The following is an 18,052-nucleotide window of genomic DNA, read 5'->3' as shown; positions in this document are numbered from 1 at the left end:
AGTATTCAGAACTTCAAAGGGGCCATGCCTCGCTGCTTCACAGTCTGTTGCACAATCACCTTGATGCCCTCAACTGATCGTCTCCAAACCTCCTGCCCTCGCCCCTTCCTACCATCTTGTTCGACCAACACATCCAACCACTTGACCAGTTTGGTCGCCTTTTCCAAGTCACGCTCTTCCTGAACCACCCGTTCGAGAAACTTTTCCAATACTTCTATGTCCCTACGGTGAGGGCCGTTTTTCCTCGTCTCTGTATGCCAAGCATCTAGCATGTCTTTGATTTCCTGTGTCGCGGTCACTCCTGAACTTGCAAACGATATCTTGCGTGGCAATGGTGCGAATTGAATCCTAAGTTGACCCCCTGGCAATGCCGCGTCTGTATCAGTGGAGTTGTGCTTGCGCAAAGGAGCTTCCAGCCTTGCCTGCTGGGCTTTTTTCCGCCTCTTGTGGTCTTCAACAACTTCCTTTCGCACATCTTCGGGAAGCTCTGCGAGAAACTCCGAGTCAAGTTCTTCAACAACGTCCTCTTCCTGAAAGGCGTCGCCGACCTGGTTCAAAGATCGAAAGTTTGTCTGGAGTAGACCAGCCTGGGCATCTCTCTGCCTCTGGGCTTTGCCAAACAAACCTCGCGGTCTGCCTCGTTTTGAAGGCGTGGCGGGCTTTCTGGGCTGTATCGTGCGATCCTTGCGCGGAGATTGGTAAGGTGTAGATTGTTTGGGTTCTCGCCCATACGTAGCCATAATCTCAGCCTTCATTTCGTCAGGCAATGCATTGAATACCTCGGGATCTACCTGAGTCGGACATACATCAAATGGCATGGGACTCCCGGATCTGGATTTGGGTATTGGAGATTCAGCCTCCTGTGACATCCGCGATTTCTGAGCCATAAGCTTGCTGCGAATGCTGCTGGGTAATTCTGCTAGGATGGTGGGATCCACATCTTTCGGAATAATGAATTGGGTCCCGGATATGTTAAGAGGCGTTTTCGCCTTCACATCATCTTCACTAGCCTTTGTCAATGCCATGGCAGGGTGCATCTTCTGCTTTCGTGGTGTTAAGGGATCGTCGGCGATTGGATCCTCGGAAACCCGACGGCCTGTTGTTGCTTTCTGTTTCTCGGGACTCTCAATCTCATCGATTTGCTCTGCGGTGGAATTTTTCCTGGCTGGCATCGGTTTTGTAAAGACGCTGAATGTCAATTTCTTCTGACTTCCATCAGGAGCTGCCAAGTTGGTCTTGATGGGTTCGAGCTTTGTCATTTGTACTCCGAGTCCTCGTAGATCACCAGGGCTAAACTTGAAGGACCGTAAAATATTGACGGCTTCTTTACCGATGACCTGTTGGTCATTTGTAGACACCCCGAAAGTGGTGCTTTTGTTGAATGTGTCGCATTTACCATGACCCAGGGATTTTGCCGGATCCAGGGGTGCGTCCATCGACCTCCTCATAATTTTCATGGTGAACTGTTTCCCCCTGACGTTCTCATTCAGGAGTCGTTTTTCCAGTTCCTTGCAAAGGTTGTAAACAAATTCTTCTGCTTCTGGTTGATTGATGAACCGAATACCCCAATTGACTTCTGCAGATACAGACTTGCGTGGCGGCTGCTCACCAACTTCTGTACGATCAATACCAAGAGCATATTCTCGGAGCCTCTCACCGGTCTTGGGTCCAAGGATTGAAACAAGGCGCTCTTTTGACACTTCTCGTAAGTCTTTGACTAGCACGACACCAATGTCCTTGAGCTTTCCGCCAATACTCCTGGCAACACCAGGAAGCTGATCAACCTTGAGGACGCCGATCATACCCAGCACATCGCCTGGTTCTAATTGATATTGGCCTGCAGGCTTGGCTTTCCGTAGCGCCACTTTGGCTTGTAAAATGTTTGCGCCAATTCCAACAGAAACATGACAGTCTGTGAGAGACTTGATTTTCTCACGGAGGTCTTTTGCAATCTTATTTGCCATGTCCCTCTCCTGAGCAACGGTTTCTGGATCAGGCCTCATGTCCTGGGACCCAGTGGATTTCATAACAGTTGATGTTATGTCAATGAGAGCCTCGTCTATGCTGACGCTTTGAACGACGCCACCAACGTCTAGGATTGATTCATAGAACAGGCGACTGGCTTCTTCATATGCAGGAAAGTCGTAAGGAAGCACCTTTAAATCTGGGCATAACTCGAGGGCTGATTTCATCCACATGCCGTTTTTTACTCCAAACTCTCGAGCAGGATAGTTGCAACTTGCAATTTCTGATCCAGACCCTGTGCTGTGCGCGACAACTGCCGGCTTGTTAATGAACTCGGGTTTCTTCTTTAACGAAATTGCGCAAAAAAAGCTGTCAAAATCGACATGCATAATGTATCGTCGCGGGTTTGGACGCTTCTTGGTGTTAAGAGTCGATTGTCCCTTTTCTACAGCTAATCTTTGCATTCTTGATTTCAGCTCGGCTTTCCATGTAGAGAGATGATGCAGTCGACTCTCAGAATAGAACTGCTTTAGAAAGTCGGGATTAGCTGTCGAGGACTTTCTGATTCGTGGATCAGATAACAGTTGTGCATTGTGCTCTTCGGACGTCATCGGTTTTGAAGGCTCCTGTGCCTTGGTCTGGAGCGTGGGTGTAGATGCTGCTTTTGCCTTAGACTCGGTATTATCGTTATCGTCCTTGTTCATTTCTGATTGACATGGGGTTGAGATTGATCCATCAAGGACAGGAGATCTGGGACGTGCCTCTGGCTTCTTGAAAGAGCAACTACCGACTCCTTCAATTGGTGTTGTGCGTGGTGCTCGACTCATGTCGCGAATTGGTGTTTGAGCCTTCTCAATAACCTGACTTAAAGACTGGCTAGGTAGAGCCGGCGCCTTGAATTGACCAGTATAGAAACTGTTATCGCTCTGTTCACAATATCCTTGTTTGGTACGAAGAGTTGATGGTGCCAAACCACTACTTCCATCAAACGTAAGTACTTTCTGTCTCGGACCCTCATCCAAGACGCGATAGTTTGACCACGGAAGAAGTTGTCCTGCTTGAATAGAATCCATGATCCATGCAGGTTTGACAATCCGGTACCGGTTGAAGTCGACGGACTTTTTGGGAGGCAGCGTCGAAGCAATGATATGGGTGGCCATTGTTTTGGAGTCCAAATATTGTAGAAAACCACCACCATGTTGCACTATCTCACGATGCAGACTGTGATTGTGAGCTGATATTCAGACCAAAATTGTTGAGGTGATACTTACACATGCAATGACGGTTGAGTATACCCTGTCACATGCGCGACAATGCCCTTAAATATTTGCGGTTTGTCTGACTTTGCACGCGTCTCAGCATCCAGATTTTGGAGTTTGATTCTCTTGCGCCTGAAATAGTCGTTAAAACCACCAAACTCGCTGCCCTCGTATTCATCTCCACCTTCATTTTCAAAAGTATGCGCCTCGATGCGCTTTCTCACTTGAGAAGAGTTTTTGTCCAGAACACTCCCCATTTTGCTTCTTTCTCTTTGATGATCGTGTTGTGTTGTTCCGTTGGTAAAGTTCACAATAATTAGTGGCGAGTTAATGCGCCGGTTGACGATTCCTGATCATCACTGCCCCCGCATCACATAATTGTTTCAGAGTAAAATAATATATGATATATGTTGGAGATCATAATTATCATACAGAATCCAATATGCGCGTACGCTTCTGCGTTGCTTGCGAGGTTCTCACAAGATGCAACGAACTGAGGCGTTAGTTAGTGATGCCAAAAGCGCGTAGAGTGGAGCACTAAAGCGCGTTTTGACACGATAGCTCGTGACATGTCTGCACAGCCACATGCATGATGAGCCACAAGGTAGTATTCGTGACCTTATGTCGAGGTCTGAATTCAACATACCAAATCCTAACTTATTACAACATCAACCCAGGCTTTTGTTTGCTCAGTGCTCCTTTATACGGGCAATTCCTTTCAAGATGAACAATGATCAGTTTCGCAAACTTATAGCTGCAAACTCACAAAAAAGCTCCGCTAAAGATGGCGCATCCGCATCATCCTCCCCAGTTAGTGGAAATGCGCTTGGTTCAAGACAAAGGTCAAGCATCCCAATGACACCGTAAGTTATTGCTAGATACTTTCTGAAAATGCGCTAACACAATGCAATAGACGCGCCGTAGCTGGTGCTCAAGCGGACTTTGCGCGACAACTTGCTGAGCGCAACAATGCGATTCGACCCCAGAGGAAATTTAAGTCTTATGATCCCAAGGGTGTCAAACTTGCGTCAGGCTATACCGATCGATCGAAGGAACGCGACGAAGATACAGACGATGAACGAGTAGAAAGACTCAAAGAACTCGAAAAGCAACTGAAAGATGAGGAGATCGACCAGGAGACATTCGAAAAGCGACGATTTGAAATTGCAGGTGGAGATCTAAGCAGCACACATCTAGTCAAAGGTCTTGATTTTAAGCTTTTAAGAAGAATTCGAGATGGAGAGGATATCTACGAGAAGAAGAAAGACGAGCCTGAGAAGGAGGCTGAACCTGAACCGGAAATCGACATTGACAATGAGCTTGAACAACTAGAAGGAAAGGAAGTCGAGGTAACTGCTAAAGAAAAAGCCGAGACGAAGAAAAAAGGTAAACTGTCAACGGTATCTCTAGCACCTGGGAAAAAGCGAACACGCGACCAAATATTGGCAGAATTAAAGGCAGCACGAGAAGCGGCCAAAGCACAACAGGCAAACGCACTTGGTGATCGGTTCAAGAAGGTCGGAATCAAGCAAAAGGCCGGTTCACGAATAGAGCGCGACCACAAAGGACGAGAAGTTTTAATCATCGTGGACGAAGATGGACACGAGAAGAGGAAGGTTCGCAAAGTCCAGCCTGGTGCTGACGAAGACGAGAGCGACCAGAATGGTCTTTTGATGCCAGACAAGGATGCAAAGCCTCTTGGCATGGAAGTTCCGGAGCAGTACAAGAAAATGGAAGAGGAGCCCGAAGAAGATGAAGACATGGACATCTTTGACGGTGTAGGTGATGATTACGATCCCTTAGCTGGCATGGGTGGTTCAGACTCGGATTCCGATGAGGAGGATGATTCCAAGAAAGCGAAACAACAGAAAACCGACGAAGAGCCTACTGCAGATACTTCGATGCCACCACCACCGAGACCACAAGCACCTCGAAACTACTTCGAAGGTGCCAAGACGGGTCTTGTGTCAGAAGAAGAACGGAACAAGGCGCCATCTATGTCTGATCCTGCAATCATGGCAGCGTTCAAGCGTGCGGCGGCTCTCAACCCGATCAAGATAGAGAAAGGCGGCGACGACGAAGACGACGAAGAGGATGGCGAGGATGAAGAAGCACGGAACGAGGCAATGGAAGAACGGAAGAAGAGACTCATGCAAATGGCAGATCGAGATGACGAAGATCTGGATATGGGCTTTGGTACAAGTCGTCTTGCTGACGAGGAAGACTTTGACGAGAGAAGAGTCAAGCTCTCGAAGTGGGGCGGAAAAGATGACGATGATGATGAAGGACAATCAAAAGGTGGACCAAAACGAAAGCGAGGAGCAAAGAAGCGAAAGGGCGATGTTAATAATGCTGCCGATGTGTTGCGTGTGATGGAAGCGCGCAAGAAAACATAGAGACGCGGCCTCGGCTACCAGGAGTCAGGATTGCTATCATGAAATATATTCGGCATAAAGCCGACTCTACCTAGATACCCCAGGCAGTATAATTAGTCGTTTGTCATAATAAGTCCATACACGCATTTTTTGTGTGCGATTTTTGTTTTTTCTTTCTATATGAGCACAACCTCTTGCTTGAAGAGGAAGCTGCTTTGTTTAGTTTGGCTACTAGTCAAGTTACCAACTACCAACTTACTATACCTAGGCCAGTCAAACAAAATGCCTGGGACGTGTGCCCCAGATTTCAGTCAAGTTTGCTCCAAGCTAAAGAAACAGCCAGCAAAATGAGGGGAAGATACCCCACCATAACTAGAGCTTCCAGGGTCTATTAAAGAGTCCTGTAGGCTGATAAAACGTCACAACTTTAACAACTCACTTGCAATATCGGCATTTTTATCCAGTTGTGGTTGACGCTCTTACTCAATTGAGTCTACTTTTCTGTCACAAAGTCTATTGCGAAACTCTTCTGTTGCATAAACCTATAGTTTATTCATTTTTCTCAACGTCTTTCTCCTTTACCTACATAGACACCTATTATCTACCATGTCTGAGGCGCAGGTTCCTGTTTGGCTGGATTGTGATCCAGGCCATGATGTACGTATATACAGATACGGAACCGGTCGTTCCAGTGTCACACGGAAAAGGAGGTCTAGTTACGGTACAAGACTTAATATATTAGTCTTGTGTTTGGCAATTTCCTCTTAACACATACATTCCACGCTCGCGCCCGGTACTAATAATCTTACAGGACGCTTTTGCAATTCTTCTTGCAGCTTATCACCCTCAGATCAGACTGCTCGGCGTCTCGACAGTCTTTGGAAATGCATCTCTTGAGTATGTCAATTGTGCTGCAATATGAACCGTACAGTCAGTGTATTATGCGAGAACCTGTTCCTAATCTGTACATAGGAATACCACACACAATGCGGCCTCTATTCTCACCGCTATTGGAATGCATGATATTCCTTTGTATATCGGCTTAGGAAAAGCCCTTGAGCGCCCTGCCCTCCATGCACCAACAGACATCCATGGCGTTTCTGGACTGGACGGCACCGATCTTTTGCCCACACCGCTCGTCACACCTTCTACCATGCCAGCCGTCGAGGCGATGGCCACGGCTCTACGTGCTCAGCAGCCTGGCACAGCGTGGATTGTTGCGACAGGTGCGCTGACCAATGTTGGAGCTCTGTTCCGTGCGTACCCAGAACTCATCAGCCATGTCAAGGGTGTCAGTCTCATGGGTGGCTCTATTGGCGACAACTTCTCAGATGCGCCGCTAGGTGAAGTCGACGGCCGACCTAGAATCGGGAACTACACGCCTTGGGCCGAGTTCAACATTCTTGTTGACCCTGAGGCTGCTGCAACAGTCTTCCATAACAAGGAGACTGCTGCCAAGACCACGATTGTGCCGCTTGATCTCAGCCATCAGGTGCTGGCTACGCCCGAGGTGAGAGATATGCTTCTGTATGGACCCGATGCCGAGAAAACAGGCCCTGGAAAGACAACTCTCCGAACCATGCTTGTTGAGCTCCTTTACTTCTTTGCCCAAACATACGCGTAAGTCTTGGTACCTCACCACAAACGCTTTTAACTGACATTTTCAGTGATACGTTCGGCATCACCGCTGGCCCTCCCCTCCATGACCCTATCGCCGTTGCCGCCGTACTGATCGGCACGGAAAGTGAAATCCCCTTCTTTGAGTGGGACGCCAAGCACAGCCAGCACCCTCAGCACAATGAGCGCTTCGAAGTAACTGTTATTACTGAGGGCACTTTTGAGGAGGCCAAAGAGGGTAAGCAAACAGGCCGCACAATCGCCAAGTTGCTCCCACCTGGCGAACAAGGTGTTAGAATCCCACGCGGAGTCGATACTGCCAAGTTCTGGCAGGTCATTGAAGAGTGCATCGAGCGAGCAGATGCAAAGAATGCTGCGCTCGCGCTTGCACAGTGATTGGATAAACCAACAGGCTATTGTAGAGTACAACCACACAAGTAGTAGTAGACGATCTGACGACTTACTCTGTCATGATGAATCTATTAAATATTGTTACAGTCTATAACTCATTGGGGATGGTTTCCTTACTGCTTGAATCCCAGTCAAGCATCACTTTCAAGCTCTGTTCGTAAGTCCAGAGAGTAATAGCGCTCGCCGGCGCTGATTTGAGTAGGCTGATAGTCAAACCCTTATACAGGCCGCGAAAACCCTCTGTGTGTAGAATTGTTTTTAGTGCACCTCGGGCGGTGGAATATTCGGGGATGTTTTCGTAGACATATTGGCTGCGTGCTGGTCCCTGGACTTGAATGCGCTTTCGAACAAGGTCAAGAGGGAATACGGCTGTCTTGGAGATGACACTAGCACACATGCCAGCTGTAGCATCGCCACTGCCCCACGGCATGTGCAATCCTTCCAAGGTCGATCTGAGGGACTCGTATGTGACGAAAAAGATACCCATAAAGGGCATAATCTGGGCTAGGCCGGGTCCAATGCCTCTGAAGAACCCTCGCCATCCTTCATCGCGTTTAATGTCCCAGATTGCGCTACGAAGTGAGTGGTATACGCGGTGCTGCCCCTGAGCAGCGAATCGTGTTCTTAATAAGTCAAGAGGATATGTAACAGACGTAGCTGCGGCACCCGAAGCCGCACCGGCGATAAAACTTTCCGCAGCATCGGGTAATCTCGAAGGGAAAGCTGTCCGGAGGAAAACAGTCGTCGATCTGTAGGCCGTGAATTGCGCAGCACCATAGCAAACATATAGAAGCTCTGCCGGGACGTTGCCCTTCCATAAACCTGTCAAGCCTTCGTGCTTGAGGATGTGTTTTAGGGTCGCGAATGCCCCTCGATACGCTGGACCATTGCGTAGAGCTGCTACCGGGTCGGGAAGGGAGTGAGGTTGGAGCTGAAGACGGATTTTGATGACATCGAGGGGAGCGACGACGAATCTAGGTATCAGATAAAATTAATCGCGGTGCCCGTTTTGAAGGAGGACTGGGAAAAGAGTACCGTGAGACGAGCCCTGCAATTCCACCGGCAGCAACTACTTGGACTTTGGAGCCCTATTTTGATTGTGAGCCCAGAATCGCGTAAACTGAAATGTAAGTTCCTACCTCATCCTTGAGGTGCCCTTCTTTATGTGACATTCATCAAGTTTCAGTCCGGGTGGACTGCGTTCCCAGAAAACAAAAAACAACTGATTGAATTGTTTGTACCTGGCGAAGATGGTTGATATCGCTAATTTCGAAATCGTTGGGTTATAAATGCAGGGATTGGAGAATGAACAAGACGCTGGTAGAAGTTGGAGAAAAAGTTACTGATAAGCAAAAATATGATGTACCGGAAGTCAATGTGCGGAGGCGATAGTGCGATAATAGTGTGTTGTATTCTTGAAAAATAATTCTATAAGGAGTAAAATCTTGAAAATGTTGAAAGAAGCTTTGGGTGAGTTCGTCATTATTAGATATGGCCTGTATCACGATAATTGAGATCCGTGGCCACATTGGCTAGAAATCCTCGTCGCTCTCACGATGGATTCTGTGAACTTGTGTGACGGCATAATTTCTGAATATTTAGAGTTAGCCTGAGATGAGTGAGCGGGTGGAAGCGGTTGTTGGCGGATGAGATTAAAGTCCTTCTGCGTCTTTGCATATTTAATTAGCGTCGTGAAGATGGCCTGCGAGGAGTGACTCTTTAATCTGTGTAAAAGAGAAAAGAATACCTATCCCGGTATATGTATCTTTCTACCTAGAACTGAATATACATCTGGATTCCGAATCAACTTCGGGGTCTCTTGGACCGAACAGGAACTCATGGACCGAACCGATAGAAGGCTGAAAGGCGATCTCTTTTTGACAATGCCAGGGGTCTCGACCAGGGTTCATCCATTAAAAGCTAGCTCGGGCCGTTGGAACCAACCAAAAGCGTAGCATTGTCACCTGCACTTTTTGACATAGATGCAGGTGATGATAGAGTTTGCAGATCAGATGGTGAACTTGAGACATGACGAAGCAGTAGAATCATGAGTAGAGAATATAGTTTTGAAGCTCTAGTATATCCGTAAGTAGAGCAATGACATCTCAGTGATGATGATACTAAAGAGCTTCACCATACTACGTAGTAACTAAACGTGGGGTTGTTCTTCCCCACAATCACTGCTACCAGAAGCACAGCCTCCGAGAAGCCTCCTGCCTCCATTGCTCCGGCCGAGACCCTTCTCTCCGTTATTGGCTGGGCTTTCCCAGAAGGAACAGAGCTTGGAGATTCCGGGGCTTCACTATGGGGGGAAGAAGTGCATGGACTAGGGACGTCACTTGCCTCTTGAATGCATTTGTGCCGCAACGCCGATACATTCTAGGTATCCGGCCATGGAATTTTAGCTCTCATTGCCGAGCAAACAGCAAACACATGCCCTCTCGTCACATACATATATGTCTGTCGCCCCCTCTCCATTTTCATATCGCCTCTTTTGTCCGTCTACCTATATTTTGTATCTACTCTAAGATTTGCTTGTTAATAATTAATCTTGCTTTACATATTTACTGGATATCTATCTACTGTCCACTCACCTACATCTACTGGGTCCACGAGCTTACCCATTTGCACGTGAAATCCACTCTCACGATCTTCGATTTTTCGATTCTGTACGCCAGAACTGATGCTCAACAAGCCGCAATCGCAACATAGATAGATATATCGTCCAGCCCTCCCGTATACTTCACCATGGCCACCGCACAACTTCCCCCGCCAGACGCGACACAACTTCTGGCGCCATTCCTTCCTGCTCTCCCACCGTCCACCATTTCTACCGAGCCTGCTATTGGCATCCTGCCCCTCCTCTCCCCCATACTACGTCAGCGAGTCAAGCTCTTGTCACCTACCAGCTCTGAGCCATGGATTCGATTGCTGTGCTACGACAAAGAAAAAATATCAGAACTTGTACAGATTGCGCAAGGTGGCAGCTTTGAGCCACACCCCGTGTCCGGCGAGGTTGAGGTTGACTGGGAGTACGATGCTGAGACACGATTTCGAAGGGTTGACGAAGAGACTCTTCACGCTCTTGTTGCGCTTTCTACCCTTGGCCTGGCATTCCAGCTAGTATACTGTGTTGGAGATGTCGAAGGTGGTGGCGATGGCTGGAGAGTAGGCGAGGTTACCGTTATGGACAAGCCATCGCCTTTCTTGCAGTTTGGGGGCGTGTCTAGTATTGCGGAGGCTGAGCGACAGTTTGCCGAGACACAGGCCAAGAAGGTCACCAGCATCGCCAAAGATACAAACGGTCCTAGCCAGAGCTTACATGTCCCGGATGGTGGCCACGAAGACGAAGATGAAGATGATGATTACTGGGCACGATATGATGCGACGCCAGCTCGTACACCTGCACAAAAGTCGCCCGCACCTCCTTCCAAGGCCAGTTCTCATATGGGCGGCGTTCGGGCAGCTTCAGCAGAGGATGCATACTTTGCTCAATACGATAGTGTACAGCCTGCTATGGACAACCATGACCCTGATGAGGAGGAGGTTGCTGCGCAGGTTGCTCCACCACTCGGGCTTGGACGAGGTTACGATTCTGCCGAAGCTTCAGAACGCAATGAAACTCAGGGTTCATGGACTCTGGCCGAAGCTGATCACCTGGGATCAGGTTCCGCACAAAACGGAAATGATCCCGAGCGTCATGCTGCTCTACTGCATCCTCGTCCCGCTTCGAGTGCGAGCTCCAACGGCTCAGAAACGGTCGCCAAACTTGAGGCTTCTGCTGGCAAACAGACACAAAATGAATTTGGCGTGAAGCAACACGTCTCACGCAGCATTCGAAGTCTGTTTTTGCTTTCACGAGCGTCAGGTATCGATCGCCACGAGTTTGAGAACCTTGTTAGAGCTGAGCTCGATATTCTCGGCATGGTTGAGGATCAGGAACAAGTGTAATGTTGTGTTGAACACGCAATCAATGCATCTTTCTTTGGTTTATCTTTTGACCCATGGGATGAAATTGGGAAAACCTTTTGGGGTAATGCATTTTGGTAGTCTCGGCATGCATGCAAGGCGTTTGTCATTAAGCATCTGGTTAGAGGTCGGTCAAGCGACTACTTTGTTTCGAGTCTACTTAAGGAAATTAGATAGGACATGGTCATATGTACTGAACAAGGATGTAAATAGCATCTCATGAGAGAATGAAACAATACTACATTATAAATGTTTTGATGAGCAAGTCTACTAAGCGATTAAATGAGTGATGCAAGCCAACAGCCCGCTCTTGTGACATCACTGGATTAAAATACGCTTGGAACGTGACAAAACTGTAGAATGGGAGAATTTTTTACGTTGTTGTATACATCGTCACGATACTTCTATTGTGTATGTATCGCCGGGATTATGTTTCTGCCTTTGACCATCTCAAATCATTCCAAACCGCACAGTAATCAGTTTGTTATATAAATCCAGCATAGGCAGGCAGGCCTTATCCAGTATTGTCAATCCAATATCGTCATTAGCTGTATCGTTCAACTCTTATTGAAAAGTCATCTTCCACAATCATGCAATCACGAGGTTCTCCAGGGCAACACGAGCCGTCTCGAGAACCCTCGTGCAATTGCGTTCTGATGGACTGCATGGTTTCGATGGGTAGATAACTCCAGAGATCTCGCTGTGACTATGCCCAGCAGCAATGCGTGCATCTAAAGCTTCATGCCGTTGTCTGCTTCTTTCCTCCAGTTGGTCTACTACATCCTTCAGACCCAGCTGTCGGTATGGCGACGCTCCAGGCATATCATGGTCTTTCTCGTCAAGTCCGTAGACGTCGAGACGGAGAAGACCGCGGATAGTCAGCCTCCACATGTCTGGGGGCATGTTTTTGTTGTTGTAGGTTTGATAAGCCGTGCAGCCCTCGGACGTGTCACCAACGCAGCCCCATAGTCCGCCAATGTCTCTGAAGGCAAACCAGAATGTCCTTCCTTCTTTCTTGGCGAGAGCAGTTTCTTCGTCCACCATTTCGAGGATTCGTGCGTAGGCGTTACATGCTGATGGGACCAGGGCGCCCAGAAGCATGAGGTTCTGGAAGGCTTGTATGGGAGGTGGTTTGGGAGGGTCTTCGACTAAGAAGTTTGAGCACATGGAGCACTTGATGACGTCGTGAGCGACCCTCGACGCATTCCGGGCGACTTTCATGGCTGGGATCACTTCAGTTGGCAAGTTGCCTAGAGAGTCGAGGGCAAAGAATAGTGATGATAGACAACTGCAGGACACTGTCGGAACGGAACGCATCGAGCGGGTTGATGAGCTGGCTGCATTCTCAAGGGAGTCGACAGAGGTGTCATTGTCGCTAGAGTCAGGTGGTGTTGAACTGTCTGAGGCGTGGTGTGACTCTGGCTTTGGCGGTTCAATCTGGTCGACGAGATACTGATGGAGTGTGTGGCTCAGGTCCTTTGAGATAGTTTCTTGCGGAGCGTCTGTATCTCCAAAATCGATGGTGCCCAGAAGATCAACTCCAGTCAAGTTCAGCGATGGCAAAGCGTTGTTATCCGTGTAGGTGCCATCGTGGTCCAAGATTTGAGGGTCGAATGGAAGAGAGTCGTTGTATCCGGGCAACAAGTCCCAGGTATCAACGTTTGTAGTAATGGGCTCATCTAGGAAGTTCAGATTATCAAGAAAGTCTCCAGTTGGTACTGTATTCTGGAACTGCGAGTAAGATGTGTCGTCAGCGGGCTGTAGGAATAGTAAAGGCTGTTCCTGGAGTTGAGACTGAGATGATGACACAGCAGCGGCAATATCTTCTTGATCAGTGTCTACATGGCGCCTCTTTCGGGGACGACCCATTTGCTTCTGGGGCGAGTAATAGCATGTTATTCCCTCCTTTTTGCAACGGGCACATCCGTCGGGTTCTTTGGAGCAAGCGAGTTTACGGGATCCTGGGATAAAAAATGACCGATAAGTCTCCGATCCGGACGCATGACGGGACTGAGAAACAGAAAGTTACTCACGACATTCGTCACACGCTCTATGCTTGGCGACTCCGCCAACAACCGCTGGAGATGTAGCAGGCGCCATGTTTCTGTCTTGTAGACTGAATATGTTTGCTGCAAATATTACTTTCTGTTGTTCGTGTCTTGGGTATTTTTATTGATGCTCTGCACTGTGTGAGTGATGGTGTGTTTGTGAGACAGTGAGCACGTTACAATCTTGTCAGCATGAGCCTTGGCTTTCTATCATGAATCTGACTAATAATTCTAGCACAGCCTACCTAAACAACAGCGAGGAAAATTGTAATCTATTAGGCAGTTAACAGTTATATAGCACAGTAATTATTAGCTCCAAACCCAACACTCTCAGATCGACTGGCAGGTAGATCATGTCTTGGAGTTATCCACAATATGGATCAACAGCTGGCATTACCCATGTGTCCTTGTTTCTGAGGCTCTTTTCATAGGGTCTAGGTCAATGTTGTTTTAGTAGAGGGTCCCTTTTGGATTCTCCACAGCCGTATTACTACCCATCATCGCCTTGTTTGACATTTCAGCCCCCAGATCCATCCTATTCGATCCATGACCCTTTGACCGATGTTTCCTGTTTGTTTCTTGTTTTTAGACCAACGTTAGGCCTTGTAGCCTCCCTCGTTTGTAGGGTCTAGTTTTCAGTTTCTCATACTATACTATACTCTTTGGTTTTCTTATCTCAGAAAATACCTAATAATATCTTTACTGTCGGTAGATCTGGCGACGGTGTCTGTTACCATTCTATTCCCGACTCATGCCGGCAGTTGGACTTTGCGTCATGATAGAGTTGTGATCGTCAATGCAACCTTCTCAAACCAACATACCTACACACAAAACGGCTTCAACGGTAACTGGCATTTGTAGTCAGCCATGACCGTTACTTCGATACCCGATCTTGGCAATATCGCCCGCGCCGAGTACAAAGCGCTATTCGACAACGCAATCGCCAACGGCATTAAAGAGCCCCTTGTTCTTCCATTTTGCCTCCTTGGTCCTTTTCTTCTGCCTACTATTTATCTGGCGATTCCACATCGAAATCGACCATGGCTTTACCATGCACGTTGGCTAATTGTCGCTTTTGTCGCCGTCTTCGATCTCTACTTGATTTGGCACATGTCAAGCTTTAACGTTGCTCCCGCATATGCATCTGGGCTTATGGGCATTTGGGGTATCTTGGCAAACTTGAATCTTTTAGTATGGACCAATCCGCAATCCGACTATGCCAGAATCATTAGAGTGCCCAAAGACAAAGCGACAACAACAGCTTCCAATGGGAGTACCAGAAACAATGTTCTTGATACCAACGGTAATCGAGAAAATGGACTACGACAGAGAAAATCCCGTGCTGATTCCATTGCACCCTCGGGAGATATTAGAACTCGTGCCAAGCGTCAAGATCTTCAAGATACGGTTTGTGTCTGGCAAAAGTTTCCCGAGAACGGTTCTTTTGGCGAAAGACTAAACTGGACGTTGGATTTGGCCACTAACTTCCGGGAAGTCGGTATGTCAAATTGAACAAGAATTGGCTTTATTAATCTTTTGTTACTAATAGCTTACTATAGGTTGGAACTGCTCTATCTCTTCAGTTCCCAGGCCCGAGATCCCAACCAACATTCACGATGGAGACCCCGTTTCCTTCAAGGACATGCCCGTCGTGTCAAAAAGTGGCTACTATCGCAACCTGACTGAAAGGGAATTCGTATGGACACGTCTTCGCAAGGTCTTCCTCCTCACATTTGTCTTGGACCTTTGCTCTGTCTTTATGGTCAAGGATCCATACTGTACCTACGGCCCTGACCGAGATCTCCCTCCACCATTATTTCTCCAGCAGCTTCCTCCGTGGCTTCTCCAGGCATACCGCGAACTCATTTGTCTGGTGGGAATTTATGCAGCCATCGACGCCATCTTCAATCTGCACGATTTCTTCCAGTATTATGTCATGAGCTATGCATATCCCATGCGTGGAGAGCTCTGGCAGTACACCAACATATTCGGCCCTGTCTCGCAGATCCTTGATCGGGGCATTGCTGGCTGGTGGGGTGCAACCTGGCATCAGACGTTCCGACTGCAGTTCATCGCCCCTGCAAAGTTCCTTGTTGATAGGGGGTATCTGCAGAGGAGGACGTTGACTACCCAGATTGTTACCATGTATGTGTCCTTCATCCAGTCTGGCTTGCTTCATGGAGCAGGAAGTATATCCTCCATGTTTTCCACCAAACCCTGGAGGGCACCAATCTTCTTCTTCATTCAGCCTATTGGTATTATAGTCCAGCTTCTTCTACTACATATCCTGGATAAAAACTTCCCCAATACCCCTCGAGCAGCTCGGCAAGTATTCAATGCTGTGTCAACGGCGATCTGGCTGTACTTCACTGCATTCTTCTTCACTGATGACATCTCATCTGCTGGTATCTGGCTACTTGAGCCTGTGCCCATTTCTCCTCTACGATGGTTAGGTTTTGGCCATCCAGATGATCACTGGTGGCGATGGAGGAGGTATTTGTTCCCGACTTGGCATTCAGACAGGCACTGGTGGAAGAGTGGGATGCAGCTCTGAGAGTATATAGATTCACGGCACTCAGTTTCATTCGACATTGACAGTACCCGTAAGAAAGAGTAAAGGCTCAACATACAGGTGTGTATACTAGAATAGCTCTCCAAAATTCAGAAAGAATTAGACAACCCATACACATGAGTCATCAAAGTATTACTTTATAACCCGATATTTGTCCATTTCTGAGCGTATGCATGGATTCATGCTTTCGTCCAGAAGCAAGTTTGTCTGCTTTTCGGCGAAGCCACTTGACTACTGGCTGATAATTGCTTTGCTTGGCCGCGAGCACCTTCTCAAAAGCCAGGCAGGCAATACTGGTACTGTCAGTATAGTTCACAGTCATCCACAGAATGGCATCTTACAGAGCAACTTGCGTTTGTCGTATATCACAGGTATACTGGGGGTATTTCAGCATTCGAGATTTACTCGTTAGCAATTTATAAGCCACGTCTATCAACGTGGCAATGGTTCCTGGGAATGGGATCAGCAAGTGGGCGCCGTGTTCAGAGAGCTGAGGTTACTTACGAAGTATCATTTCACTACTGGGGTGCTGGTTCTTTCTCAGGCAGCGGAGATACGCCCACATCTTGCTGGCAGTCTCGACGAAAGCACCCTGGAGTGATGACAGAACGGTCCTGGTAGAATTGTGAGACGTGTCGTAGAACATCAAATGTGATTGGATCTTGAAAGCGTCTGTTACGTGAAAGAAAACAATGGTTAGCGTATCATAAGGATCGTGTTGAAGGAGCATCTTACTCAGAACTTTTCGCTGGAAATTCTGACCCGGGGTGCGGCCAAAGTCGACCGTAAGGGAGGTCGATACATCTACCTTAGCGTTAGTGATGAGAACGAACTGTATGGAATAATGAGGAGCATACCGATGTTGGCGTCTCTTTCTCTGTCCTTGGTGATATCCAGTGTCCGGCAGTTAATCGCCGTCCCACAGTAAGGAAAGCCCTTTTCATGGTTGTACTTTCGAACAGGTTCACCACCATATAGCATGTCGAAGTTGACCATGGTCTTGGCCGGGTTGACCGCAACACCGTACTCAGGAAACCCACCATGCATGGCGTTCACAAATCTGACTGTCTTATTTTGATCTAAAGTGATGAGGAGAAAATCGTCGATGAGGCGCAACAGGAGACAGTCTGGTGAATCCAGAAAACTCAAATACTTTGCTTCAAGATCGGCGTAAAAGTAGTTGCATAGGAATGAAGACAGGACGGAGCCTTGAGGAATGCCAACTTTCTGCCTGTAGTACTTCTTCCCCACCTTTACAAGATTCTGTTCGACGTGCTCTTTCAAAAGACTCATGAGCTCTCCGGCATTCTCGGTCTTGCGAAACGCACTGTCAACAAAGACAGTATTCTTCTTTTTCGGTGCCAGGTCTTCTTCGAGACGCACTGCGAAAGCCGGGTTCTCATTCTTACTCAAAGCGGAAGCGTGCCATCGCCGGGTGGCTTTGGATGAATATTTGTCGTCGTCTATCACCGCTCGTTCGCCTGGCTTGACCTCCACATGCCTCATGATGGTGTACTTGGTTTGGCTAGGCACAGATTTCATGAGCTCGACGACTGCTTCCTGTGGAATAGTATCAAAAGCAGCCTTGACATCAGCCTTGGCAAAGTACAGCTTGCCATGATCGGGACTCAGCGTTTCTTTAAAGGTCTTAAGTCGGGTGTAAATGTCGCTAACTGAGAACATGGTAGATCCCAGTTTTGAAGGATTAATTTTCTAATTTCGCGATCAGTTTGAGTTCCGAATCACAACACCTTGGGATTGCCAACATACCGTTTCCAATTTTAAGAGTGAGTGGATAGGTCCCAGAACTTTGTTGATGCTGCGACCAAGTTTCTT

General features: G+C 47.7%; 7 protein-coding genes across 7 annotated transcripts; 4 read left to right on the top strand and 3 right to left on the bottom strand.

Annotated features, from left to right (window-relative positions):
• Positions 1 to 5: 5 nt before the first annotated feature.
• On the bottom strand, positions 6 to 3,481 carry EDB82DRAFT_425334 (uncharacterized protein; the record flags this gene model as incomplete). Its single annotated transcript, XM_025728345.2, has 2 exons — positions 6 to 3,186; positions 3,237 to 3,481. The coding sequence occupies 2 exons, from the start codon at positions 3,479 to 3,481 to the stop codon at positions 6 to 8; spliced, it is 3,426 nt and encodes a 1,141-aa protein (XP_025588509.1).
• Positions 3,482 to 3,875: 394 nt separating this feature from the next.
• On the top strand, positions 3,876 to 5,741 carry EDB82DRAFT_533730 (uncharacterized protein). The gene is made up of 2 exons (XM_025728356.2): positions 3,876 to 4,087; positions 4,138 to 5,741. Exons 1-2 carry the CDS (start codon positions 3,948 to 3,950, stop codon positions 5,618 to 5,620), a joined length of 1,623 nt encoding a protein of 540 aa, XP_025588510.1. The 5' UTR covers positions 3,876 to 3,947; the 3' UTR covers positions 5,621 to 5,741.
• Positions 5,742 to 7,681, top strand: EDB82DRAFT_490467 (Inosine/uridine-preferring nucleoside hydrolase domain-containing protein). Its single transcript, XM_025728367.2, has 4 exons — positions 5,742 to 6,256; positions 6,411 to 6,496; positions 6,572 to 7,219; positions 7,267 to 7,681. Exons 1-4 carry the CDS (start codon positions 6,206 to 6,208, stop codon positions 7,610 to 7,612), a joined length of 1,131 nt encoding a protein of 376 aa, XP_025588511.1. The 5' UTR covers positions 5,742 to 6,205; the 3' UTR covers positions 7,613 to 7,681.
• A 34-nt stretch (positions 7,682 to 7,715) lies between these two features.
• On the bottom strand, positions 7,716 to 8,799 carry EDB82DRAFT_521501 (mitochondrial carrier domain-containing protein; the record flags this gene model as incomplete). Its single annotated transcript, XM_025728378.1, has 3 exons — positions 7,716 to 8,601; positions 8,663 to 8,715; positions 8,767 to 8,799. 3 exons carry the CDS (start codon positions 8,797 to 8,799, stop codon positions 7,716 to 7,718), a joined length of 972 nt encoding a protein of 323 aa, XP_025588512.1.
• Positions 8,800 to 10,375: 1,576 nt separating this feature from the next.
• On the top strand, positions 10,376 to 11,578 carry EDB82DRAFT_472223 (uncharacterized protein; the record flags this gene model as incomplete). Its single annotated transcript, XM_025728389.1, has 1 exon — positions 10,376 to 11,578. One exon carries the CDS (start codon positions 10,376 to 10,378, stop codon positions 11,576 to 11,578), a length of 1,203 nt encoding a protein of 400 aa, XP_025588513.1.
• A 339-nt stretch (positions 11,579 to 11,917) lies between these two features.
• EDB82DRAFT_490456 (uncharacterized protein) lies at positions 11,918 to 13,896 on the bottom strand. Its single transcript, XM_025728400.2, has 2 exons — positions 13,630 to 13,896; positions 11,918 to 13,557 (listed from the first exon to the last, which is right to left on the bottom strand). The coding sequence occupies exons 1-2, from the start codon at positions 13,694 to 13,696 to the stop codon at positions 12,185 to 12,187; spliced, it is 1,440 nt and encodes a 479-aa protein (XP_025588514.1). The 5' UTR covers positions 13,697 to 13,896; the 3' UTR covers positions 11,918 to 12,184.
• Positions 13,897 to 14,511: 615 nt separating this feature from the next.
• Positions 14,512 to 16,198, top strand: EDB82DRAFT_521498 (uncharacterized protein; the record flags this gene model as incomplete). The annotated part of the gene is made up of 2 exons (XM_025728411.1): positions 14,512 to 15,142; positions 15,204 to 16,198. 2 exons carry the CDS (start codon positions 14,512 to 14,514, stop codon positions 16,196 to 16,198), a joined length of 1,626 nt encoding a protein of 541 aa, XP_025588515.1.
• Positions 16,199 to 18,052: the final 1,854 nt, after the last annotated feature.

This window comes from Fusarium venenatum, assembly GCF_020744135.1.
Source record: "Fusarium venenatum strain MPI-CAGE-CH-0201 chromosome Unknown EDB82scaffold_1, whole genome shotgun sequence".
Classification (NCBI taxonomy): domain Eukaryota; kingdom Fungi; phylum Ascomycota; class Sordariomycetes; order Hypocreales; family Nectriaceae; genus Fusarium; species Fusarium venenatum.
This window is presented reverse-complemented; position numbering and strand designations above follow the sequence as displayed.